The sequence below is a fragment of the Lepidochelys kempii genome, chromosome 23 (assembly GCF_965140265.1).
Source record: "Lepidochelys kempii isolate rLepKem1 chromosome 23, rLepKem1.hap2, whole genome shotgun sequence".
Classification (NCBI taxonomy): Eukaryota; Metazoa; Chordata; order Testudines; family Cheloniidae; genus Lepidochelys; species Lepidochelys kempii.
This window is the reverse complement of record NC_133278.1, coordinates 11,393,955-11,420,835: the sequence shown is the minus strand read 5'-3', so window position 1 is coordinate 11,420,835 and position 26,881 is coordinate 11,393,955. Positions and strand designations below refer to the sequence as shown.

At 54.3% G+C, this 26,881-nt stretch overlaps 2 protein-coding genes and 1 long non-coding RNA gene across 8 annotated transcripts in view; 1 reads left to right on the top strand and 2 right to left on the bottom strand.

The window, feature by feature from the left end:
* Positions 1–10,029, top strand: part of TRIM28 (tripartite motif containing 28) — a 54,355-nt gene extending 44,326 nt beyond the window's left edge. For both annotated transcript variants that reach the window (XM_073321996.1, XM_073321995.1), the window contains exons 11-18: positions 5,079–5,115; positions 5,592–5,625; positions 5,821–6,034; positions 6,212–6,513; positions 6,719–6,836; positions 7,137–7,211; positions 7,535–7,669; positions 8,797–10,029. In XM_073321996.1, coding sequence (XP_073178097.1) covers positions 5,079–5,115; positions 5,592–5,625; positions 5,821–6,034; positions 6,212–6,513; positions 6,719–6,836; positions 7,137–7,211; positions 7,535–7,669; positions 8,797–9,018 — 1,137 coding nt within the window. In that variant the 3' untranslated portion in view covers positions 9,019–10,029. The remainder of the gene's footprint in view (positions 1–5,078; positions 5,116–5,591; positions 5,626–5,820; positions 6,035–6,211; positions 6,514–6,718; positions 6,837–7,136; positions 7,212–7,534; positions 7,670–8,796) is intronic.
* Positions 1–26,881, bottom strand: part of LOC140901855 (uncharacterized) — a 355,192-nt gene that overhangs the window by 134,525 nt on the left and 193,786 nt on the right. The window lies entirely within an intron of this gene.
* LOC140902284 (uncharacterized) lies at positions 16,183–20,251 on the bottom strand. 5 transcript variants are annotated; one of them, XR_012156033.1, is made up of 4 exons: positions 19,644–20,251; positions 17,988–19,495; positions 17,187–17,310; positions 16,183–16,635 (listed from the first exon to the last, which is right to left on the bottom strand). It is a non-coding gene; the product is annotated as an uncharacterized lncRNA (long non-coding RNA). The 5 variants fall into 5 exon arrangements; XR_012156034.1 differs by having other exon boundaries at positions 16,194–16,635; positions 17,988–18,196; positions 18,845–20,231; XR_012156036.1 differs by having other exon boundaries at positions 16,194–16,635; positions 17,988–18,196; positions 19,384–20,231.

The window sequence follows — 26,881 nt, the reverse complement described above, 5'->3', positions numbered from 1 at the left end:
TGCAGTCAATGTCCTTCACATCACAACAACCCTGTTTGTAAATTTAGGATTACAAATAAACATTCAGAAATCTACCCGAATTCGAACCCAACAGTTGGACTTTATAGGCACTCACCTAGACTGCACCACGACATCAGCCCGACTCCCTCAACAATGCTTTGTTGCCCTAACGAACCTCATGACAATGGTAAAAAACAGCCCACAAACATCCTCCAGAACGTGCCTACAACTCCTAGGGCACGTGCCGGGCCACCACGTTTGTTATGAAGCATGCCAGGCTTCGTATGAGGTCTACAAACCTGGCTTCTTACTGTCTAAACTCCCCCACAAGCACTCCATACACAGACTGACAATGCCCAGTGAGGTAAAAGACTCACTCACGTGGTGGACAAAACAAACATTTGTATAGATGTTCTGTTCCAATGACACACCCCATTAGTAATGATCACCATGGATGCCTCCCTTGTGGGATGGGGGAGCACTCTTGTCCAAGAATACTATCCAAGGCCGGTGATCCCTTGCGGAATCCACCGTCCACATACATTTATTGGAACTCAAGGTGTCTTGAAATGCTTGCTGCCACTGATGCACAACAAGACTGTCCAGATCCTCATGGACAACTTGGCCACTGTGTTCTACGTAAATCGCCAAGGCAGGGCCCAGTCTTACCCGCTCGGCGCAGAAGCATTTCACCTTTGGGAATGGTGCATCTCCAACAACATAGATCTCATTGCAGCCTACTTACCGAGAAGCCAGAATGTCACAGCAGGCAACCTAAGCAGACTCTTCTCGCGAATACACAAATGGGAACTGGCCCCAGGAATCCTGAAAACTGTATTCCTCCTATGGGGTTTTCCCCTCAATAGACCACCTTACAACATATTACAATGCCAAGTGGCCACAATACTGCTCCCGGGCAGGACTTGGACACAGTTCCCTGGGGGATGCCTTCATCATGAAATGGGAAGCCCCCTTGATGTATGCCTTCCCCCCCAACTCTGCTATTGAGCCACATACTAGATAAAGGACAAATCCAGACTAGTCCTAACTGCACCAACTGGTGCCACAAACATGATTCCCATACCGGAATCAGATGGCCACAAGACTGTCATTGACCCTTCCCCCTTGTGCCTCACCTGCTGACACAGGACATGGGATGCCTCCGCCACCCCAATATTCAGATTCTCCATCTCAAGTTGTGGCTAATTCATGGATGACAAACCAAGGAAATACAGGATATCTTACTGAACAGCTGATGACTCTCTACACGGAAAACATACGGGCACAAGTGGAAACGTATGTCCCTGCACGATATGGAAAAACAAGTTTCCCCACAATCAGCACTACTACCCACAATATCGAATACATGCTGATGCTTTCTATTAGCTCACTCAGGCCTTGTCTCAACTAAAAGGAAAAGTCTATCTAAACTACGCAATTTTGAGTTACGTGAATAGCATAACTTAAATCGACGTAGCTTAGATCTACTTACTGAGGGGTCCACACTACGCAACATCGACGGGAGACGCTCTCCTGTCGACTCCCCTTACTCTTCTTGATCCGGTGGAATACTGGAGAGTGATTGCCGGTCAATTTACTGGGTCTTCACTAGACCCGTTAAATCGACCACCAGTGCATCGATTGCCACAGCATCAATCCTCCAGTAAGTGTAGACAAGGCCTCAGAGTGTGCTTATTTGCCATTACCACTCTTAATATAGACAGGTTTCAGAGTAACAGCCATGTTAGTCTGTATTTGCAAAAAGAAAAGGAGTACTTGTGGCACCTTAGAGACTAACCAATTTATTTGAGCATGAGCTTTCGTGAAGTGAGCTGTAGCTCACGAAAGCTCATGCTCAAATAAATTGGTTAGTCTCTAAGGTGCCACAAGTACTCCTTTTCTTAAAATAAATGAACTCACTGTCTTTGCCCACCCTCTAACTAAACGCTTTCTCAAAGGCATACAGAATACTTAGCCCACACTAAGATTTCTCCCATCCCTCCATGTGGGACCTCAACTGTGTTTTCCATACTCTCATGGGCAAACCCTTCGAGCCACTAGCTAATTGTTCACTGTTACACTTATCCATGAAGGTCGTCTTACTAGTGGCAATCACGTTGGCAAGGAGGGTGGGAGAGCTGGGTGCCCTAATGGTAAACCCACCCATACCATATTCCTCACAGACAAGGTAATCTTAGGTCCACATATATAATTTATATCCAAGGTTGCCACCTTGTTTCGTCTCAACCAACCCATCTACTTATCTGTATTCTTCCCAAAGCCGCACGCTGACAACAGGGAAGTGTTCCTTCACATGCTGGATGTTCGTAGAGCGCTTGCGTTTTATATAGGAAGAACAGACATTCAGAAAATCATCCCAATTTATATCCACAACAGAACGTTCCCAAGGCCAAACCATTTCCAGACAGCAACTCTTGGATTTCTGACACTATCAGATTATCCTATCAAAAACACTATCCGGAACCTCCTTCCGGACTTTACGCACTCTCTCTACCAGAGCTATATCCACATCAATAGCTTTTCTCAAAGACATACCTGTCATTGACATTTGTAAAGCAGCTACCTGGGCATCAGTCCCAGAACATTTACCAAACGTTACGCTTTAGAGCAACATTCAGCTGCTGATACTCCCTTCAACATTCAGTAACTCTGAAGCCTCTCCCCTCCAAAGAGGGGCACCGCTCTACGTCACCTAAAGTGGAAGTCTCACGGGGACACTCCTCGAAGAAGAAAAGGTTACTCGCCGTGTGCAGTAACTGAAGTTCTTCAAGATTGTTGTTCCTGTGGGTGCTCCACTACCTTTCTCCTCCCCTGTGCGTTTGAGTTTCTCTTCAGTCCTCTCGGGTAGAGAAGGAACTGGGGGGCGGATGGTTGTGCGTGCTGGGTAGCTGTTCTGAGCGGTGTGAGATGGCGGCTGCGTGTACACGGCCTACCGGGACACTGCTGCTACAAATCTCAGACTAGAAGTCCAGGGGCGCACAAACACCTAAAGTGGAGCACCCACAGGGACAGCCATCTTGAACCTCAGTTACTGCACAAGGTGAGTAACCTCTTCCTGCACCTGTCAGAAGCAGTGTAAGGGCTTGGGGGGGCAGGGATAACAGGAGCTGAGAGAGAGGGAAGGAGCCTAGGAGTGAATCTGGAAGTTGTTGGGGGTGGGTGGGAGGTTTTTCTTGTGGGAAGAAGGGGGATTGTTAGGGTGTTGGGAGACCCCTCCCAGGCAGTCCCTGGTTGACCCAAGCCTCTCCCATTGTCAGGCATGTCTGCCCCTGTCCCCATACCCCTCTTCCCCATGGGTCTCTGCAGCCCTCGTCCCCAGGCTCAACGCTGTCTCCCCACTAACTCCTGAGACCATGCTCCCGTCTGTCCCCCCCACTAGCCATTCTGAACCCCAGTCTGACACCCCCAAGCAGTCCTGTGTTCCCCACTCTGTCCTAAACTGGCTTCATGGGCAGGGTGCTGGGATGAACTTTTACTGCTGGGGAACTCTGCGGTGCTGGGCATAGGATTTTGTATTTTCCTGCATAAAATTTTTTGCCTCAGGGCTGCAGTTCTGCCTTTTGCTCACCAGAGGCCACTGTAGTGCTAGTACAGCTGGCATGCATGCACTGGCTGGTCTGGCGCCACATCGGCCTCTGATGGGCAAAAGGTGGAACTGCAGCACTTAGGGAAAAAATTTTAGGTGGGAAAATCACAAAATTATGCGAGACACATTAATTCTGTGCGTCCTCAGATGTGCAGAATTTCCCACAGGGAGTAATTTCAGTCTATAGACAACTCTTCACATGTGCATATACCTATCTCATTTAAAATGAGACAAGATGAGTGGTAATCTCTTGTCCAATAAACAACGCTGCTTGTAAGCTGGTCTGTCTCTCTAACAAGTTTGTCCAATCAAAGATACGAGCTCACCCAGCTTGAGTTTCTGATATCCTGGGATGCCAACACTGCTATAGCAGCACTGCATACGACAAGTTGAGCAGGGGAGACAGGCTCCCAGTATTAACCTGACTTGACCCTGGCAAGATAGTGTATAGATACCAGACCCAGGAGATTCCTGTCACTTGTCCATTCCCTGTGGGGTGCTGAGGATGGGTATATGCCAGTACCCAGGGTTGTGTGGCCCCTTGGCACTACTTGTCAAGAGTGAGAGTTTTGTCTGTGCTTGCTATAGATCACGTACCCCTGTAACCACTAGCCTTTGGCAACCTACCGCTGTCCAGATAGCGATGGGCTCACACCAACTCCCAGACACTGGGCATGTTCAGCCCTTTATCCACTGAACACTCATCAAATCACCAGGCCTGCTAGTACCATCCACCAGCTTGTAGGATGCAGCTCTCAGGGCCAGCCCTTTGCTTACCATCATGGCATGTAGGCCAGGTCTACACTACAGATCTGTATCCGTATAACTACGTTACTGGGGTGTGAAAAATACACACAACTGAGTAATGTAGTTATACCAAACTAACCCCTCCATATCAACAGGGTGCTATGGGAGGGCATCTGCTGTTGTAGCTACCCGCCTCTTGGGGAAGTGTCTTCTCTGCCTCCCAGAGATCACAAATTTTTGATGTACGCCTGTAGACAGGGGAAACCCTGGCAGCTGCTTGCTTCCTGTTTAGTTTCTCTTTGGAATTCTCACAAGCCTTCACTTGCATCCAGTCCAGACTGTTGTGAAATACACAATACTTAATTTACATTTAAACAGCTAGATATGCTACTTGACTGAGACAACCTATTTGTCACTTTTTTCTGCAGACTGATATCTCTGTGCAGACTTCAGGAATATATTTTCAGCAGGCATTCATAGTACTTGTGCATTTGTTCACTGAGATATTGAGCACCAGTGCTGACACCAGTTTTCATTTGAGACCTCAGATGCATGCACCAGACTCACACCACCCCTCTGCACCCCCTTGTCAGTTGGCATTAAGCACCTCTTGGGTAGAGGTGGGCCGGCAGCTGGGAATGGGGGGGATTGGGAGGTCTCCCAGGGTGGGGGGGCGGTCTGGTTGAGTTCCCCTTGACGTGTCCCCCTTTTCATTCCTTTGCAGCCCATGGACACCCAGGAGGAAGGCATTGGAGACCTGGGTAAGAGGCTCTGGGAAGCCCAGGGCCAGGGAGTGCTTGGGCGGGAGACGGGGGGAGCAGAGTATCACCTTGCCCTTGGATCTCCTGGCTGGCCCTAGAGCAAGGTGCTGGGGGCTCGTCGGAGGGTGTGGCATGGCACCATGTGGGAGTAGCTCCCCCACGGGCAGCTGCCAGTCCTGTTGCCCTTCCAGTGGCCCACACCCTCCACAGGGATGCGGTTAAAGTGACGCTCATCAGGGCTGAGCATTGGAGAAACCCACCAGCCATCATTGTCTGCAGACTCAGGCAGGTGGCATGCTGCTGGAAGGCTGCCTTCCACCCATGCCAGGGCTAGAAACAGGCTGCCTCTTCTGGATCCTTTGGGATTTCCCTTGGCAGCATGGCTGGATATGGGCATCCCCCCCAGGGAGATGGGGGGGCACCAGGCTGGGGGGAGAGGCTGCCTGACTCATGTCTGGCTTTTCTCTCCTCAACAGACAGCACTGAGGCCCACGTATCGGGAATGAAGAGGTAAGTCAGCTGAGTCCTTGCCCTGGTGTCTGGGGAAGGAGTGGGGTCCTTGTCATGGTTGGGGGAGTGGGGCTGTATTTGTCAGCCTGCTGCATGCTGTCTGTCCTTCCTCCTGTGGATCCCCTGTTGCTGTGACCCCCTTCACCCAGGTGTGGGGCAGTGGTCATACCTTGAGCCCACTGTGCTGCATTGCAGGCCCAGGCCTTCGGACGGCAACGTCATGCGCAAGGTGCCGCGGGTGAGCCTGGAGCGGCTGGACCTGGACCTGACGGCCGACAGCCAGCCACCTGTCTTCAAGGTCTTCCCCGGCAACAGTAACGAGGACTACAACCTGATCGTCATTGAGCGTGGGGCCCAGCAGGCTGCTGCCCAGCCCCCCAGCACCACCCTGCCCGGAACCATAGTCAAGGTAGGTACCTTTGCTGCTTTGGGGTACCCGGTCGGCCTGCTCTGGGGGCCAGGGTGGGGTAATGTCCTGGTGAGTGGTGCTGCGCTCCTGGCCATGTGGACACCAGCCCTGAGGGTGTCCCTGTCCCACTGTGGCCAGGCTGCTGGGAGCTAACACTAAACCCTGCTGTCCCCCCAGGAGGAGCAGATGGAGGCAGCGATCGACTATCCAGCAGAGGAGCCCAGAGACACCAAGCCCATTGTCCTGCCCCAGGATGTCCTGGCCGCCGAGGGCTCCGTGTCCTGCCTCATCTCCCCCAGTGGCAGCATTGGCTCCAGTCTGGATGTGACGCCAGGCCAGAGCCAGGAGGGGGCCCTGGAGTCGGCCAATGCTGCCCACTGCAGAGTGTGTCGGAAGGCGGGCTCTGTTGTGATGTGTAACCAGTGTGAGCAGTGCTACCATTTGGACTGCCACCTCCCAGCGCTGCAGGAGATCCCCAGGTACCTGTTCACTTCCCCAGCCCTGGAAGGGGAATGAGGTCTAGTGGTTGGGGAAGGGAGGGGCTGGGAGCCAGGACTCCGGGGTTCTGTCCCCAGCTCTACTATTGATGTACCGAGAGAGCAGATGTCCTCTCGGAATTGGAGTCACCTGCTGTCTGACTGGGAGTGTGGAGGGCAATGCTCACTCCTCTCATTTGTTCCCTAGTCAGGAGTGGAAGTGCCTGCTGTGCCAGGAACTGCCGGCGCCTGGTGAGGAGGACAGCACCAACTTCTCCAGCTCGGAAGATGAGGGCCCCAGTAAACTCTCCCCCTTGGAGCAGAGGGTTCGTGTGTTGGGCTGGGGTTCAAGTGACAGGGATTTGTTTGGGGAGAGTCTCTCTCCCTGCCTCAGAGCACCGTGCAGGGTGTGGGCATATGGGTAGAGCGCTCATCCTCTGCTCTGAGCTGGCCAGCCCTGTGCTGTCTGTGGGGTCACATGGCTGGGCCAGGCCTTGCTCTTGTGTGATTCCATGGAGCCACAGCCAGGGTTAGGGTGCTGGGGGACATCTAGCCTGCCCCTGAGTGGGAGGGGAGGTCATGGGGTCTCTGCTCCTAACTCTGCTGTGTCCCCCTTGACCTGGCAGAAGTGTGAGCGTGTCCTGCTGGAGCTGCTGTGCCATGAGCCATGTCGGCCTCTCCACCGGCTTTCGACCGCCACGGTGAGTCAGGGTGGGGGTGGGGGGCTGTGCTCGATTCACTGGGGGTTGGAGGGGCACTTGATGCTGTATTCAGGGTATGCTCACTTCATGAGGCATGTGGGAGGTGCTGAAGGTGGGGAGCTTCCCTTGATGCATGGGTTGTGGAGAGCCCCAGGCATGAGGCAGTCTCACTAGTACTTGAGTGCTGGGACCCTATTCTGGGGAGAAGGTTTCTGGCATGGAGGCTGGGGGGGAGAGGGTCCATGGGAGACAGGGTGGGGCTCAGGGAAGGCAGGGGCCTCTGGCTGGTGGGGCCAGGCCTGACCCCTGCCGTTTTCCCCCAGGAGGGTCAGGACACCATCGACCTGACCCTGATCCGAGCCAAGCTGCAGGAGAAGCTCTCCCCACCCTACAGCTCCTCTGAGGAGTTTGCCCAGGATGTCTGGCGGATGATCAAGCAGTTCAACAAGCTGACAGAGGTGAAGAGTGACCTGGGACCCTCCTTCCCGTTGGCAGTGGGGGGAGAGGCATGTCCCTTCTCAGGCTGGGCCGGGGGCAGGCATGGGTATGCCCTGATCGTAATGCATCGGGCAGGGTGGGTATGAGGCGCACCCTGGGGGTGGCCAGAGCTGGGCACCTCGCTACCACCTGTGCTTAGTGTGTACCTGAGTGTGGCTCAGTTCCCCAACTTCACAGGCCACCCCAGCTCTCCTCTCTCTGCCTATGTGGGCCCTGCAAGCTCTCTTCAGGCCAGTGTCCCCCTGAATACCCATGGTTCTCAGATCTGCCACTGGCGCCCCCAGCCAGCTGCAGATCAACCTCCGGTTTGTCGCACACCACAAGGCTGCCAGGATCATGGAGAGAGAAGGGCTTCAAATGAGAGCAGGTGAAAATGTTGAGAACAGTGTTTCCTAGTAGAGCCTGGACTCAGCTAGTTCCTGTCCATTCTTATAAGAGCAAGTCTCTCCTCCAAAGTTCTTCGAGTGTATTACAGCCTGGCTTGGCTGTGATCTTCTGTTCACGCCCCCTGCAAGTGGGGAGTGAGGGTGCACCACAATCCTTCACCTTTACGCCGAAACGGCCTCCCTTCCTGCTGTTTTATTTCTTCCTGTAACTTTCCCCGTCTCGACTGGCTTTCAGCCCAGATGGTAGCTGGGCCTCAGCAGCGAAGCACGCGGCCAGCTGGTGGGCGGGAGAGAAGCAGCATCTCTCCACTCCTACCTGAGGGGAGCATGTTCACCCCCTTCTGGTGACCTACCTTCACCCCCAAACCTTGAGTGCACAGTTTCCACCATAGACACAACCCCATACATACATCTCACTGTGACCGGGCGCCAGCAGGCTGCTGGGGCTACTGCCTCTTGGTAGAGACCCCACCCACGGGTGAATTGTTGTGCCTGTGCCCCAGGGGATCCTGTCAAACTCTGCTCTCGGCTAGTTAGCACTAGCCGGTTCCTGGGTCACAGTAGAGGAGTGTCCTGGTTCTGGGGGAGACTGGCCACAGGCCATTTTGGATAATGGGGCCATATCCCAGATCTGGAGGTGATGGTGGGTGTCTCCAGCTGTGGTTCTTGACCCCCAGCCTCTCTGTGCTCCCCTCCACCAGGACAAGGAGGATGTCCAGTCCATCATCGGGCTGCAGCGCTTCTTTGAGGCCAAGTGGAGCGCCTCCTTCGGTGACCGGAAGTTCTCCTCTGCGCTGGTGGAGCCCATCCCGCTGGATGAGCAGCGGAGCGAGAGCGGCAGCAGCTTCACCCACCGCAGCTCCCCTGCTGGCTCCCTGGGCGAGGCCCCCGCTGCCTCGGCAGGCGCTGGGGAGGAGGAGTGAGGGGCTGGCCTGCATTGACCAGAGCAGCCGCCCGGCGTCCCACAGGCAATGACCAAAAGCGCCTGGGACTCGCCCATTGCCCCTGGTCGCATGGCGGCAGCGGGATGTCCTGCCCCCCCACTCCAGTTGAAATTGTTTTGTTGATGGGGAGCCCTCTGCTCCCCATGCCCGTTCCTCTTTGCCATGAAGTCTTCACACACGGTTTGCATTGAGGGTCACACACCCACCTCCTGTTCTGGCGCTGTCCTCTGCCTTGACTGCAGGTGGGCGGCGTGTGCAGAGGCTCCCACACCTTTCCTTTTTCAGTCCAGGGTGGGTGGGGGGAGCTGTCTGCAGGCAGGGTCAGGCCAGGGTGTCGTGGGTGGGTTTAGTGGAGCGCTAGGCATTGGGCCCTCATTCCTGCCCGCGCTGGGGACCTAGCCCAGCGCCTGGGCTCGCCTGCCCTGATTGTGGGGTCCTTGGCAGAGGTGCTCCTCTCTGCTGCCATGCGCATGGGATCTTGGGGCAATTGTAGGGGGGCTCTCTGGGCTCTGTGGGGGCAGGTGGCTCAGTGAGGAAAAGGCTGGCGACATTGGTTCCCAACAGTTTGTCCTGCTGGGAAGCTCCCTGGATTTGCCCCCGTGCTCCATGTTCATCTCAACATCCCCTGCACAAGCCTTTCTCTTCAAAGCTATTCCAAGCCACTGTCGGCGCTCTAGCTGTGTCCCTTCTCTCCCCTCCCCCTGCTTGCAATGCCAGTGTGCTCCCTCCCCTCACCCATGCCAGGGGAAGCTGCGGTTCAGCGGTTTTGTAACTGATGCCCGAGGCGGGGCCATTCCGACTCCTCTACTTGTCCCGCAGGGCAGCCTCTTTCTGGCCTGGTTCTTTGTCTCTCTCCAGCATCCAACTGGATCCCAGGCTGGGCTTTGCTTGTATATTTTAGATGGCTTCTTTCATGTCCCCGATAACTGTTTGCGACCTGTGCGATGGAAACTTGTTTCTCTGAGAACGGAATAAATCTTGTTTTATGTACTGCTCTGTCTGATGCCTCGTCCTTCCCGGGGCCAGCCCATGGCTTGTACATGTTCCCTGCTGACAATGTACCATCCCCTGTCCTTTCCCCCAAGGGCTGTACCGCAAACAGAACACTTGTATTGCGGGTGTGCCCAGTGAGGCAGTGTGACCTAGTGCAGTGGCCCCCAAACTGTTGGTGTGTGCCCCCTAGGGGAGCATGGAGGAGCCTGGACCAGCCCACATGGGGTGGGGAGGAGGGAGCCCCATCCAGCCCTCCTCTGCCCCAGCCCCTGGCTGTGGCCCCACTTCTTGTCCTGTCCCTGGCCTTGGGCCCCCAACAGTGGCTCTACTCCCAGTCCCACCCATGGCTGCAGCTCTACTCCTGGCCCCAACTGTGGCCCTAGCTCCCAACCATAGCTGGGGGAGTGGGGCAGTTGATCTAGTGGATAGAATGGTGGGGCCTGTTCTTTACCTGCTGAGTGTAGCCCCCACCTCAGTTTCCCCAGCTGTGCAGTGAGGACCTTGGTCAAGTGCTCAGATTGGCTGCAAAGAACTAGTAATTGTTGGGTGCTCTGGGGCTGGAGTTGAGGCACCCAAATACCATTTTTAAACCCACTCTTCTGAAACACTCCCCCCTCCCCCCCCAAGTTGTGCAGCAGCTGAAACTGGTCCACAATATTCTGTTGAAACCGCTGTGGTTGTGAAGTGTCCAGAACGTCAGTCACCTCGGAACAGAAGTGTAGTAGCCAACTGATCTACAACTCCCATCTGGGTCTGGGGGTGAGTGTCCCAGAGTCCAATCTTCTGCTGAAACAATTTGCTTAAAAAAAAAAATCCTTGTGGCACCCTAGAGACTAACAAATTTATTCGGGCATAAGCTTTTGTGGGTTAGAACCCACTTCATCAGATACATGGAGTGGAAAATACAGGAGCAGGTATGCAATGCCCCTCTGCCATGTACGTTGGCTAAACTGGACAGTCTCTACACAAAAGAATAAATAGACACACATCTGACATCAGGAAATTCTTCAACAAAAAAACTTCAAAAACAGACCCCAATATGAAACTGCAGAACTGGAATTAATTTGCAAACTGGACACCATCATGTTAGGCCTGAATAAAGACTGGGAGTGGTTGGGTCATTACAAAACCTAAACCTAATTTCCCCAGTACTAATTTCTCCCTACTGTTACACTCTCCTTGTTAACGGTCTGTAATGGGCCACTCTCATTACCACTTCAAAAGTTGTTTTTCCTCCCTTGGTATCCTGCTGTTAATTGTCTAGTTAGACTGACCTCAATTTGGTAAGGCAACTCTCCTATTTTCATACCTGCTCTTGTATTTTCCACTCACGCATCTGATGAAGTGGATTCTAGCCCACGAAAGCTTATGCCCAAATAAATTTGTTAGTCTCTAAGGTGCCACAAGGACTCCCCGTTGTTTTTGCTGATACAGACTAATGGCTACCACACTAAAACTTTCTCCATGGGAATTTTAGACATTGACAGAAATAGAGGGGAGGATTTTTTAATTTTGCAGCCAGCTCTGCCATAATGCAGGGTGTATAGGAGGGATTTCAATCCTTAACAGGGTCGGTGTGCACACCAGCCATGGCCAAAGCTATGCTGTGTAAACAGGCCATGGTGCTGGGGAAGCATGCTGACTCTAGTCTGTTTAAATGTTTCAAACCCCTAAGCTGCTGCTGGACAGACCTTCCCAAAACAAGTAATTCTGTAGAGGGAAAGAATGAAATTAAGATCGTGCTGGTGTAGAAATAGGTAACTCAGGGATTTTAGTTTTAGGAGTTACAAGTAGCAGAAAAGACAAATGCAGACAGGATTTGAAGAGGATTTAAACTGGCTCCTCCTAAGAGCATGGTCCCCTGAATTCAGTGATTCCCCTCTGTGAATGTCTAAGTAAAGCTCTGGAGCGTCTGCCATGCTCCCCTCACCCTGGCATAGTTCTGTGTCTTGAGGCATGAATGACCCTGCCATGGGCCCCAATTTCCCCTTCACCACCTTCCTCCTCATAGCAGCTGTCTCTGCTTTGCCTGCATCTACCCCTAGCAGCTGCATGATACTCTGGTGTCAGGGTGGCTGATGGTACAATGGAGAGTGTAAATGTCTAGCTCCAATCTGTGCAGGTTTAATGGTGATTTCCTATAGCTGCCACAAGTGGGCTCAGTGGATGCCCCCTGCTGATGATGGGAAAGGCAGAGCACCATATTCATGCTTTGGGTCAGAACTTCAAATTGGGCTTTGGGGCTGTAATCAGCTGTACTGCAGTCCCCCACGGCTAGGTGCTGTCTGTATAGCAAAGAACTGGAGCCTTCTCCAGAGAGCTTACAAGGGTGTGTGTATCGGTTCAGGTCTGCTGCTCCTGTCAGGCTCCCTGCTCTTCACCAGACCATGCGGTCTCTCCCTCCTGGCCAGAGTATTTCTAGGCTGCACAGTTACCAGGCTCCAGTGTGAATTCCCCAGCAAGTCAGATGGCCTAACAGCCCAGTGCCTACACTTTTGTTTATAGCCTCTGCGGAGAAAGCAGTTAGCTACCCCCCAGCTCTTCCTAAGCAAATATATTTATTCTTAAGGTGAAAGCATTGCACAAAACATTTTAAACCAAAGAACCTACAACCGGACCTCTTTCCAGAGATCAGCAAGGGCTCTGTCTGGGGTGGTCAGTCCCCCAACCCCCACCAGGGAGTTTTTCTGTGGTTACATGTTCATCCAGGCCTTCGCTTGGAACAAGCATCCTGCTGCATGGCCGGCTCCCTCTTTTATCCAGTGTGGCTCTCTGAGCCCCAGAGACCATTGTGATGGGTTCCCCCTGGGCTGCCATTAAAACTGGGGTACCACTGAGCTCCCCCGACTCACCAGCCTTCCAGCGCACACATAGGTAGGGGCACACCCAGTTGCAGTTTCAGACAGATGCTAAGATCAGCTCTACGTAGGAGTGCTCAGCTAAGCAATTGCCCAGCACTCAAGTGCACCCCTTCCATGGAGTGTAAACCCAAAATTGTATTGTCTTGTGCTGCACAGAGAACTACAGCGTAAGTGTGTGAAATTTTCCTCCTCCTCCCTCAGGTGGAGAAAGATATACACAGCTTTGTGCCCCAGTTATGAATTCTACAACCTGGTTTGAGAAAACAAAAAATTTAACAGCTACAAAAGCTAGATTGTACATTATAATAAAGGGATAGTAAACAAATCCAAGTAGATTACGGAGCAAATAAAACATGTAAACTAAACTCAAGGTACTACAGAAAGTGATAAATGTAGCAAATTCTCATCCTAAATGCTGTTTTAGGCAGATTGCAGATTCTTGGAAGCGAGCTGCTCTTGCTTGCAGCTTAAAACTCCAGGTATTTCTTTCACAGACCTGATGCCCTTCCAGCCTGGGCTCAGCTCTTTATCTTCTCCTCCCCCCAGTCTTTGTTTCTGACTTTTCCAGTCATCTTGGGTGGGGATTCAGTGAAGAATGATCCTGATTATGTCACTCCCCAGCCTTAAATAGGTTTTGCATGGGGCAGGAACCTTTTGTTTTCAAACTTAGTTCCCATGCCAGTCAGTGGAAAAACACTGGTATTCCAGTACCACGGGACTTGATCACATGACCCTGCAACCATAACTGAAAAGTTTATTTGCAGCATCCACAGGAAGCTGAGAGATTAGCATCTTCAAAGACCTATTCTCCCAAATGGTCCATTGATGGTTCCCAGTTAGTCTGATTGCATTCTGTGTGGTGGGCGTTCCCCAAGTGCAAATGCTTGCAGGGACAGATGTATAGTTAATATTCCTAACTTTAGATGCAAAAATGATACATGCATATGAATAGGATAATCAAATCCAGCAACTCATAACCGTTTCAATGATACCTCACATGACTCATCTTGCACAAAATACATTGATTGACACAATCATATTATAATATTACTATGAAAAATACAGGAAGCAGTGTCACAACCATGAGTGGGTAATTAGCCAAACACTAGATTTCTCAGGGTAGAGCATGGGCTCCCCATGCTGCTGGCTGCACCCCCTGGTTGCCAGGGCTCTGTGGGGTGCTGGTGGCAGAGATGTCTAGCTCAACAGGAAGGACCAGGGAGTCCTTTCTCCTTGCGCTTAGTCCCTGCTCCCAAAGAGCTGACCATCTGTCTCTGCTCTAGCCTAGCACAATGGGGTCTAGTGCCATGAGTGAGAGGAGGGGGCCTAGAACTACCATAATGGACCTGATACGGTAACTCCTCACTTAAAACATCATTCGGTTAATGTTTCGTTGTTACGTTGCTGATCAAATAGGGAACAGGCTCATTTAAAGTTGCACCATGCTCCCTTATAACTTGTTTGGCAGCCGCCTGCTTTGTCCACTGCTTGCAGTAAGAGCAGCCTGTTGGAGCGAGCTGGCCGGGACTTGGAACCAGGGTGGGCTGGCAGCCCCCATATCAGCTCCCCTAAGATCTTCAAGTGATCATTGGTGAGGCCTCATCTGGAGTACTGTGTCCAGTTTTGGACCCCACACTACAAGAAGGATGTGGATAAATTGGAGAGAGTCCAGCGAAGGGCAACAAAAATGATTAGGGGTCTGGAACACATGAGTTATGAGGAGAGGCTGAGGGAGCTGGGGATGTTTAGTCTGCGGAAGAGAAGAATGAGGGGGGATTTGATAGCTGCTTTCAACTACCTGAGAGGTGGTTCCAGAGAGGATGGTTCTAGACTATTCTCAGTGGTAGCTGATGACAGAACGAGGAGTAATGGTCTCAAGTTGCAGTGGGGGAGGTTTAGGTTGGATATTAGGAAAAACTTTTTCACTAGGAGGGTGGTGAAACACTGGAATGCGTTACCTAGGGAGGTGGTAGAATCTCCTTCCTTAGAAGTTTTTAAGGTCAGGCTTGACAAAGCCCTGGCTGGGATGATTTAGTTGGGGATTAGTCCTGCTTTTGAGCAGGGGGTTGGACTAGATGACCTCCTGAGGTCCCTTCCAACCCTGATATTCTATGATTCTGTGATTGCTTATTCCACAATAGGTGTGTGTGCTTGCCACGTGCACCACTGCAGGAAGTTTTTCCCCTAGCAGTACCCATAGGGGGGAGCGCCCCCCTGGGAGTGGCACCGCCGTGGCACGGTATAAGGAGGGGCTGTGCTCCCCCCACCCTCAGTTCCTTCTTGCTGTTAGTGAAGGTGCAGCGGAACTGCTCTGCTCCAGCTTTGCTGTAACTTCCCTCGTGGGCTTTGTTAGTTCATAGCTAGTAGCACCTGGAGTTGAAGTAGTTTTTAGTTAGCGTAGAGTTAGTCAGTGCACCCAGGTTGGGGCAGGCCCCGTGCCCCAAGCTTTAAGTCGTGTGACACTTGCAAGCAGCTGATGCCAGTGAGTAATCCGCCCGCAGACTGTTTTTGCTGTCTGGGAGAGACCCATCTCAGCGATCGCTGCAAGATTTGCAGATCCTTCAAGCCTCGGACCAAAAGGGACATTCAGCTCCGAGTCATTTTGATGGAGTTGGCCTTGACCCTGGCACCATTGCGCCACTCTGAGTTGGCACCGAGCACTGCAGCATCAGTGCACGGCGACCCTCTGGTGCCCTCCACCAGCTGGCACTGCTCCCTGTCCACGGGACACTCTAAGAAGAGGTAGTCTCCGCCAAGACACCAGAGCAAGACTAGGGGAGAGACTAGGCCCGCGTTGGGCAGTTCTAGGTCCCCATCACCCTCCCAGCCTCTGACTCAAGTTGAGCGGAGTAGCCTGGCCCACGCCGAGGCTGCCTCCCCGGCCAGCCGGATGCCCTCCATGCTGGAGGCCCTGCAGGCGGCCTGGGACTTTATGTCTCTGCTGGTACCAGAGGCACCGCCACCGTTGACTCCCCGGTCCAGAGGTAAGCCGCCGCTTGGATCCCCGCAGTCACCATCTGGACAGTACCGGTCACGGTCTAGGGAAGGTTCCCGATGCCATTCCCCGCTCAGCAACCATCCCGTGTACAGTTCGCGCCTGTCACTGTCAACCCCCACCAGGCTGTCTGGCTGAGTACCAACTGGCAGGGGTTCCAAGCATCACTCTGCCTCAAGGGACCATAGACCTCACGCGAGGAACATGTCCCGTCGACACCGGGACAGTCGGCGCTGGAGGTTTTAGCTTCCTAGAGGCTACTGTAGCCCGTCGTACTGGCATAGATGCTGTCCCCTTCACTTGAGGTCCCCACTGCAGCACCGCTCCCTAGTGGTGGAGTTGGTCAACCACAGGGAGAGGCAAGGGCAACCAGCCCCTACTCCCAAAAATAAGGGCACACGGAGGCTGGATCTATTTGACAGAAAAGTTTATTCATCCTCCAGTTTCCAATTAAGGGTGGCGAAGCACCAGGCCCTCTTGGGGAGGTATGAGTTCAGTTTGTAGGGCTCTCTGCCCAAATTCGAGGACTCCCTCCAAAAGCGTGACAAAAAGGAGTTCAGGGCTCTGGTGGAAGAGGGTATGGCTGCTGCCAGGGCAGCCCTTCAGGCAGCCTCCAATGGTGCAGATTCGGCTGCAAGGTCCATGGCCTCTGCAGTATCCATGAGGAGGGCATCGTAGCTCCTGCTGTCTGGGTTGTTCAGCGAGGTGCAGAACTCGTTACAGAACCTTCCGTCTGATGGCAAGGCCCTGTTTGCGGAACAGACGGATGTGAAATTGCACGGCCTGAAAGATTCCCGTACAATGTTTAAGACCCTCAGCCTCTATGTCCCAGCCCTGGCCAGGACAAAGTTTTAGCTGCAGCAGGCTCCCACCCAGGTCACCCACTCTAAATATGAGCCCCCTTATAAAAAGTCAAGGGCCTATAAGAAACGCTTAGGAGCAGTGGAGGTGGTACCAGTGGAGTTCAGACAGACAGGTTTCTACTCCCGCTACCTCCTTATCCCGAAGGCCAAAGGGGGGGCTCAGGCCCATCCTGGACCTGCGAGACCTGAACCAGTATACTTTAAAGCTCAAGTTTCACATGGTCTCTCTGGCCTCCAACATCCTCTCCCTGGATCCTAGGGACTGGTACGCTGCCCTCGATCTGCAGAATGCGTACTTCCATATTCATATATTCGAGGGACACAAACGTTTCATCAGTTTCACTGTTGGGCAGGAACACCAGTTTACAGTCCTCCCATTTGGCCTATCCGCGGCTCCCAGGCTTCACAAAGTGTATGTCTGTGGTGGCAGCTTACCTCAGATGTCAGGGTTGGGGGGGTCCAGATCTTCCCCTATCTTGATGACTGGCTAGTCAAGGGCAACTTAAGGTTGCAGGTGCAGGACTATGTGGCACTCCTGTCCACGTGCACCACTCTGGGCCTGTTGGTAAACACCACCAAGTCCCCGTTAGTCCCTGTGCAGTGCATAGAGTTTATCAGGGCAGTTCTGGACACAGTGTGGGCCAGGACGTCCCTCCCACCAGACAGGTTCGAGACCCTGAGGGAGCTCATCAGCACAGTCAAAAGGTTCCCCATGACCACAGCCAGAGCATGCCTCCAGCTCCTGGGTCATATGTCTGTGTGCACGTATGTGGTTCGTCACACCAGACTCAGGATGCGGCCCCTCCAGCTCTGGTTGGCCTCAGTATTCTCCCAGTCCAGAGACCAGATGGACAAAGTCCTCTCTGTGATGGTGGTCCTCCCTGGGGAACATGCTTCACGGGGTCCCATTCAGGGGCAGGCCCCCATCCATGGAGCTGGTGTCCGATGCTTCGGACCTGGGGTGGGGAGCCCATATGGGAGACGTTCAGACCCAAGGTTCTGTGGTCCGTATAGGACCTTGCCCTGCATATAAACACCTAGGAGCTCAGGCGGTACGGCTGGCATGCATGGCCTTCTGCTCACACCTGGAGGGCTGGGTGGTCAGGATTCTCACGGATAACACGGCCTCGATGTTCTACATCAACAGGCAGCGCGGGGCCCGTTCCTTAGCCCTCTGCCAGGAAGCCCTTAGGCTGTGGGACTTCTGCATAGCCCACGACATTTACCACCACTTACCGAGTGCCTTCTCCTCTCGGCCCGAGTGGTCACTACACCCAGAGGTGGATTTCCCAAAAGTGGGGCACTCCCCAGGTGGACCTGTTCGTGACACAGCAGAACCGCCAGTGTCCCCGCTTCTGCTCCGGGGGGCATTGGGCGTGGGCGCCATCTCTGATGCCTTCCTCCTATCCTGGTAGGGCCAGGTGCTCTATGCCTTTCCCCCGATCCTGCTGATCGACAAGGTCTCAGAGAAGATAAAAATGGACAGGGCCCAGATCCTCCTGATTGGCCCGGCATGGCCCAGGCAACATTGGTACAGGACTCTCACAAGCCTGGCAGTTGCCCTGCCATGGCTGTTACCGTCCCACCCAGACCTGCTCTTCCAGGACCAGGGCTGCCTCCTCCACCCCAACCTAGCGGCACTCCAACTCACAGAGTTGGCTGCTCAATGGTTAGGTCAGGAAGAAAAGACGTGCTTGGAAGGGGTTCAGCGTGTCCTAGTGGAAAGTAGATGCCCCTCCACACGTCAGGCCTATCTGGCTAAGTGGTCTCGGTTTTCTGGCTGGGTGGCTGATCGGGGCGTTTCGCCTGTGGCTGCTCCGATTCAGCTAATTTTAGACTACCTCCTTCACCTTAGAGCCCAAGGCCTAGCACCCTCGTCTGTCAAGGTGCACTTGGCGGCCATATCGGCCTTCCACCCGCCAGTGCAGGGCCACACAGTGTTCTCCCATGCTATGACTGGCCGACTCCTTAAGGGATTGGATAGTCTATTCCCATACGTTAGGCCCCCAGTCCTTCAGTGGGACCTGAACTTGGTGCTGACCAGGTTGATGGGCCCCCAATTTGAGCCACTAGCTACATGCTCATGGTCACACCTCTCATGGAAGATAGCCTTCCTGGTGGCGATCACGTTGGCGAGTCGGGTCTCGGAGCTCCAGGCCTTGACCTCTGAGCCCCCGTACACGATATTCCATAAGGATAAGGTCCAGCTCCAACCACATCCTTCGTTCCTCCCCAAGGTGATCTCTGCCTACCACATGGGTCAGGACATTTTCCTGCCGGTGCTCTGTCCCACACCCAGTGGGTCCAGTGAGGAGCATTGCCTCCACATGCTGGATGTGAGACGGGCTCTGACCTTTTACCTAGACGGTACAAAGCCATTCAGGAAGTCTTTGCACCTGTTCATCGCCTCAGCCGAGCACATGAGAGGTCGGCTGATCTCTGCTTGGCGGCTCTCCAATTGGATCACCTTGTGTATCTGTACCTGTTGTGACCTGACAGGAGCCCCCCCTGCCAATTGTGAGGGTGCACTCTACTAAGGCGCAAGCCTCGTCAGCTGCATTTGTGGCCCATGTCCCTATCCAGGACATTTGTAGGGCTGCCACAGGGTCTTCGGTTCACACGTTCACCTCACATTGTGCGACCGTCTCCCAGACCAGGGAGGACGCTGGGTTCGGCAGGGCTGTGCTCCGTCCACAGAGTCTGGGAACTCCTACCCACCTCCAACAGATATAGCTTGAAATCACCTATTGTGGAAAGTACATGAGCAATCACTCAAAGAAGAAAGGTGCCGAGGGGGTGATGCAGGCTGGGATCACAGGCCGGCTGGAGGCGGGAGCCGACATCTCGATAGGAAATGAGAGAGGGTCGCTCGGGTGGGGATAAGACAGTTACCTTTTCCGTACCTGGTGTTCTTTGAGATGTGTTGCTCGTGTCCATTCCAGAATAGGTGTACGTGTTCGCCACGTGCACCGGTGCCGGAAGTTTTTCCCCGAGCAGTACCCGTAGGGGAGCGCACCGCACCATGGCAGCACAACTCCAGGGGTCACTAGGGGCGCTCCCCCCCGGGGTGCTGTCTCCCCGCTGCCCATCACGCTTGGGAAGAGCTCTCCCTGAACCCCCACAAAGCTGCCTCATTATCCGCCGCCCAACCCCACCCTAAAACTCCCCTTTGCTGCTGTGTTGACAGATAACTCAACACCAGGTAGTGGGCTGATGAGCTGAGACCCCTGCCCGCCACGCGGACCAATATTGTCTCCCTGTCCCTCCTGTCTGCCTGTTTCCACCTGGTGTCTCTTGGCTTATACCCAGATTGTCGGCTCTTTGGGGCTGGGACCATCCCTTTGTTCTGTGTTTGTACTGCACCTAACACATCTGGGTCCTGGGCAGGAGTGCCAGAACCTGTGTAGAAGTGGGGGGGCCACCGGTGCTGGAACCGTGACTCCACCCCTGCTCCGCCTCTCCCCCTGAGGCCCTGCCCCCTGGTCAGGCCAGAAGCTAGAGTCAGGTCATGGTTAGAGCCACCCAGGATGTCCAAGGTGCTCTAGGGAGCACCAGACCCTCCAGCTTCCCTGGGTTGGGGGACCAGGGGGCCCGAGAGCAGCTCCCAGCCTGCCCCCCAGGCAGGTGGATGGTCCAGGGCTCCCAGGACCACTCTTACTACAGCCCAGCTCTGACTTCCGGCTTGGCCAAGGGGTGGGGCCCCATGGCAAAGGGGGGGCTAAGGGCCACCTCAGCCACCCCCCATTGGGAAAAGCCTGGCACCGCTGGCAGGGGCTGCACTTCACAATGGGGGAGCTGATCGCCTGATCAGCCAGCTCCCCCACCATAAAGTGCAGCCCCTGCCAGAGGCTTCTACACCCAAGTAGAACAGCGGGTGCATGTGGCCCTCTGTGACAGGGTTGGGGAAAACCCCGTCCAGTGCGGGGCAAGTGCACCCCATCACACTCCTGACCCCACTCTATATGCTCTCCCTTCTTAGTAGGGGAGTGTGGCCCAATGGCCAGAGTCAATAAATGGGCCCCAGTCGGCAGGGCAGTAAGGCCCAGTGGCTACAGTTCGTAAGTTCGCTCCAGTGAGACAGGGTAATACGGCCCAATGGCCAGCGTCAATAGATTCGCCCCTGTTAGCGGTGGAGTAAGGCCTCGTAGCCCCAATCAGTGTGTTCGCCCAGGATGACAAGACAGTGAGGCCTAGCAGCCAGAGTCCGCAGATTTGCCCTTCTTGGCAGGGCAGTGAGGCCTAGTAGCTGAAGTCAGTCGGGAAGGGGGCTGCCACACACAAGGAAGGGGGTGGCAGCCCTGGTAGGGGGCGGTCCAGGCTCTCCCTCTCCACTGGACCCCAGCCCAGGGCCCTGGTAGGGGCACAGGCCCGTGCTGCTGAGTCAGCAGGTAGGCGGTTCCAATTGAAACACCCTGACTCCAAACTCCGGTTCGCTAACCAGGCCACTGTCTAATTCCTTTGGGCTTCTTCCTACGGTATTTCCTGTCTCTGTTGTCTCCAGGTTCCCCAGTCTGTGCTGTCCCTGGCGACTCCTGACGCAGCAGGGTCTCGGGGGAACCTTAGCGTCTGCTTGGGTTACAGCGTTTCCATTTTCCATGGCCTCGGGCTTGGGCTGATCTGGAGCCCACGGAGCACATCCTTCCTCCCCGGCGGTCAGCCCCAACTGAGCTGAGCTGCTCCCTTTTATACCAGTGCACCTGGAGCATGCCCAATAGAACAAAGGGGGCTTGGCTTCGTCAACTCACAATGGAGGGTTCACCCTGCCCCGTCACAGCTTCCTGGTTCCGGCGCCCCTGCTCGTGGGCCATGAGTGGGGCACTTCACACTACTGTAATACACCTAATAAAGTACAGTGCCTAGCACTCCGGGGTCCTGATCAAGGATTGGGGCTCTGTAAGACAAGTAATAATTGTCTCTTCCCTTGGCCTGCTGCTTCCTTCATCTCCTCCCCGCCCCGGCATTTACACAATCTCCCCCATGTCTGCTGTCTCCTCCTGCTACCCCCACTCCCGTGGCAAGATTGAATCAAGAAGCCAAAGAGCCTGGGAGCTGGCGGGCAGCACCCATGAGGGGTCTCTGAGAGCAAAGCTCGAAAGCTACGGGTTACCGAGAGACGTTGTCCATAGTGTCACAGACCAAGCAGAGGCCCCACCCGGTCCTTCTGCTCTCACTCCTTCCGCACAACCACCAATCCTGGCTGCAGGATCGAACCCTGGTGCCCCCCAGGTCTAAAAGCACAACTTGCTAGTGCACAACCCACGGGGCTAACTTCTTCAGTGCAGCACCTGCCACCTCTGACCAGACTTCCGGAGAGGGCCAGAAAGTCACGCTGCACAGCTGGGTCACATGCCCAGTTATACAGAATCTCTCGTGTTTTATCCAACTGAGATCAGGCGTCACAGAGAACTCAAAACCAAAACCACACGGAGAAGACCTATGGGAGCTTGTCACAGGCTAGCTAACCCTTGAGGACTTGGGCCCTGTGACAGATCAGTGGCCCTCCCAGGTGATCGGCTAGGAACCAGATGGTCTTGTTTCTCTGGTAGACTCTGGAGAAGGGGAACTCCCTGGCAGATGGTCCAGAGGAGGACTGAGTAGAGGGCAGGGAGTCCCGCTGGCCCCTGTGACTGGCCCTGGAAGAAGGGAGAGTCCCAGAGGGGAAAAGCCCCGAGAGTCAGCGGCCTCTGTAGGAGAGTGGGAAAGAACTGACCCTGGAGCCCAGGAAAGGGAAAAGAACTTTTGTTTATGTTTTCTTGGGACTATTAACTAAGTTTGCTACCAACACCTCACTGAGTGGTGCCAAGAAAGCCTCCTGCCTGGGGCACGGGTCACAGGTGCGGACCCCCTCAGTGCTCTGAGGCTGGAGCACCCACGGGGAAAAAATAGTGGGTGCTCAGCACCCACCAGCAGCTGCACCGATCAGCTCCTCCCCTTCCCTCCCAGCTTTTCCCACCCCCCTCAGCTCCTCCTCTTCCCTCCCAGTGCCTCCCACCCATCTATCAGCCCCTCCCACACCCTCCCAGCTCCTCCCACCCTCTATCAGCTCCTCCCCTTCCCTCCCAGCTCCTCTCGCCCGCCGATCAGCTCCTCCCCCTCCCCCCGTGCCTCCCGCCCTTCGATCAATTCCTCCCACTCCTTCCCAGCTCCTCCCACCCTGATCAGCTCCTCTCCTTCCCTCCCAGCTCCTCCCACCTGCCAATCAGCTCCTCTCCCGCTCCCCCCAGCGCCTCCCGCCTGCCGCGATCAGATGTTCAGTGGTGTACAGTAGGTGGTGGGTGAACCACTGGTTTGGGGAGGCTAGTCCCAGTCCTGGTCCACCCCTTACTGCTGAGGTGCTGCCCCTCCCACACCCTTCCCCTCCAAACCCCGACTCCCGCACAGCAGCCAGCCCCCCGCCCCCAACCCCAGAGCACCGGGCGGGTGGCCCCCTGCAGCACTGGGCTCGTGGGCAGCGCGTGGCCTTGCCCCACTCCCCAGAGCATCGGGCAGGCATGTGGCCCCCAGCCGCAGAGCACAGGGCAGGCAGGCGGGTGGCACGCAGACCCTCTGTCAAGGTTCCTTCCCGCTCAGAACTCTAGGGTACAGATGTGGGGACCTGCATGAAAACCTCCTAAGCTTACTTTTACCAGCTTAGGTTAAAACTTCCCCAAGGTACAAACTATTTTACCCTTTGCCCTTGGACTTCCACTGCCACCGCCAAACTTTATCTGGGTTCCTGAAAAAACGTAGTTTGGAAACATCTTTCCCCCCAAAATTCTCCCAACCCTTGCACCCCACTTCCTGGGGAAGGTTTGGTAAAAATCCTCACCAATTTGCATAGGTGACCACAGACCCAAACCCTTGGATCTTAGAACAATGAAAAAGCATTTAGTTTCCTTACAAGAAGACTTTTAATAGAAGTAAAAAGGAATCACCTCTGTAAAATCAGGATTCATAGATATTAAGGTCAGAAGGGACCATTATGATCATCTAGTCTGACCTCCTGCACAACGCAGGCCACAGAATTTCACCCACCACTCCTGCGAAAAACCTCTCACCTATGTCTGTGCTACTGAAGTCCTCAAATCGTGGTTTAAAGACTTCAAGGAGCAGAGAATCCTCCAGCAAGTGACCCGTGCCCCATGCTACAGAGGAAGGCGAAAAACCTCCAGGGCCTCTTCCAATCTGCCCTGGAGGAAAATTCCTTCCCCACCCCAAATATGGCAATCAGCTAAACCCTGAGCATGTGGGCAAGATTCATCAGCCAGATACTACAGAAAATTCTTTCCTGGGTAACTCAGATCCCATCCCATCTAATATCCCATCACAGGCCATTGGGCCTATTTACCATGAATATTTAATTACCAAAACCATGTTATCCCATTATACCGTCTCCTCCATAAACTTATAAAGTTTAATCTTAAATGGATGGTAGACACCTTACAGGGTAATTAGGTTCAAAACATAGAGAATCCCTCTAGGCAAAACCTTAAGTTACAAAAAAGACACACAGACAGGAATATTCACTCTATTCAGCACAGCTATTTTCTCAGCCATTTAAAGAAATCATAATCTAACACATCGCTAGCTAGATTACTTACTAAATTCTAAGACTCCATTCCTGTTCTGTCCCCGGCCAAAGCATCACACAGACAGACACAGACCCTTTGTTTTTCTCCCTCCTCCCAGCTTTTGAAAGTATCTTGTCTCTTCGTTGGTCATTTTGGTCAGGTGCCAGTGAGGTTACCTTTAGCTTCTTAACCCTTTACAGGTGAGAGGATTTTTCCTCTGGCCAGGAGGGATTTTAAAGGGGTTTACCCTTCCCTTTATATTTATGACACCCTCCCTTCCCAGCACTGGAGTGGCTGGTAGCTCGTAGTCCCCCCTGCCCTGGAGCACTGGGCAGCGTGGCCCCAGTGCCAGGAGCCCCCCCCAGCACTGGGCAGCCCCAGCTACCCCATGTCCCAGCTGCCCCAGCCGGCTTCCCTTCCCGGAACAGGAGCAGGGCTGGGAAGAGGCGTTTTAAATGAGTGCAAATAGTGGATTCTCTGTAACTTGATGTCTTTAAACCCTGATTTGAGGACTTCGGTAACTCAGCCAGAGGTGAGGTCTGTTACAGGAGTGAGTGGGTGAGGTTCTGTGGCCTGCGATGATGCAGGAGGTCAGACTGGGTGATCACCATGGACCCTTCTGGCCTTAAAGTCTGTGAGTCTATGTCAAGGCTGGGGGAGGGGCTGGTCATTTTCCTGACTAACCGTTTTTAAACGGGGAACCGGCGCCTTGGGGAAAGCGGAGCCCTCGCCGGGAACGCGGCGGGTTTGGCCCCTTTCTCAACTGGAAGCCTTTTAAAACAACTTTTGGGAGGAAATGGGGCCTGGGGGTGTGTTCCAAAGGCTAACGTCCGCCGGGCCGCTCGCCAGCAACGTTTCACTTGAAGCTTTAACTGGAGTTTTAAACACATTCTTTAAAAGGGTCGAAATCAGAAGGAAACATTTTGATTGGCCCGAATGTGGAGCGAGGGGGTCGACCTCCCTCCAGGGTTGTTCCACGCCGAGTGGCAGCATCAGCCACTGGGCCATGGAGGCTGGGAGAGCCAGGCCCAGGTGAGGTGTGAATGGGGAGGATGGGACACACAGAACCCCTGGGGGTTTGGGGCAGGTGGGAAATGGACAACGGATGCTGGTGTGGAAGAAGCCGATGCCAGAGCTAAGCGTGGACTTTTTGTGTCATTGGGATGGATTAAGCTTCGGACTCTGGGTTCTCCTAAGCTGGTCCTGATATTAAACCAGCCCCCAGCTGGGGTATCGTTCACCAGGGAAAGCCTCTGGGTGTTTTAAAGGGCCCTAAAGAGAGGAAAAACGGGGGGAGCCTGCCGAGAGAAGGTGCTCAGGTAGCAGCCATCCTGTTACAAAGATTGTGAGGCGCTGATCCTCAGAGGTACCCAACTCCCATTGGATTTACAGGGCTGACTCAGCGTCGCTGATCAGAAAGCTCGAGAGGGGCTGTGAGTGCGGTGGATAAGCACCGAAGGAAAATCCTAGGGGCTAACTGGCTCTTGAAGCTAGCAGAGAAAAGCGACCAATGGCTGGAAGCTGAAGCCAGACAAATTTGACTTAGGAAGAAATTTTTTAGCAGGTAATTGACCATCGGAGCAAACTCCCAAGGGCCGTGGTGAAGTCTCTATCTTTAGTAAAAAGAAAAGGAGGACTTGTGGCACCTTAGAGACTAACCAATTTATTTGAGCATGAGCTTTTGTGAGCTCAAATAAATTGGTTAGTCTCTAAGGTGCCACAAGTCCTCCTTTTCTTTTTGCGAATACAGACTAACCCGGCTGTTACTCTGAAATCTATCTTTAGTCAATCACAAGTGATTGGGCTGAACGCAGGGGAATGATCCTGTGCTATACAGGAGGTCAGACTGGATGGGCTAATGGTTCCTTTTAGCCTTACACTCTACAGATCTCCAAGACAAAGCTAGGGAAACGACGGTCCTGCTGTGCGCGCGGATGGGGCTAGGCCCCAGAAACTGGATGCCAGTAAATTTACAGGCCTCCTGAGGTCCTAGATCAGGGGTCTCAAACACGTGGCCCATGGGGTTATTTTCTGCGGCAAGCCAGCTCCCCGGTTCCCCCCCGCCCCTCCCCAGTGCTTACCTAGAGCGGCTCCAGCCTGGTGCGCACCGGGGGGGGGGGCGGGGCAGGGCAGGGCAGGGCAGGGCAGGCTCCCTCCCTGCCTGCCTGCCTGCCTGCCCTGCCCTGCCCCCGCACCGGAAAGTGGCCGGAACCTGGGGGAGGGAGGGGCACAGGGGTCTGTGTGTTGCCCTGGTCGTGCCTCCAGGTACCTCCCCTGAAGCTCCCATTGGCCGTGGTTCCCTGTTCCCAGCCAATGGGAGCTGCGGGGGCGGTGCTTGGAGGCACGGTCAGGCAACACACAGACCCCCCCCCCCCAGTTCCAGCCACTTCCCGGAGTGGCGTGGGGGCAGGGCAGGCAAGTGGGGAGCCTGCCCTGCCCCTGGTGTGCGCCAGGCCGGAGCCCACCCCCTGAACCCCCTGCCCTGAGCCCCCTGCTGCACCCCTCCTGCACCCTGATACCTGTCGCACCCCACAGCCCTCCTGCTCCCCAACCCCCTGCCCTGAGCCCCCTGCTGCACCC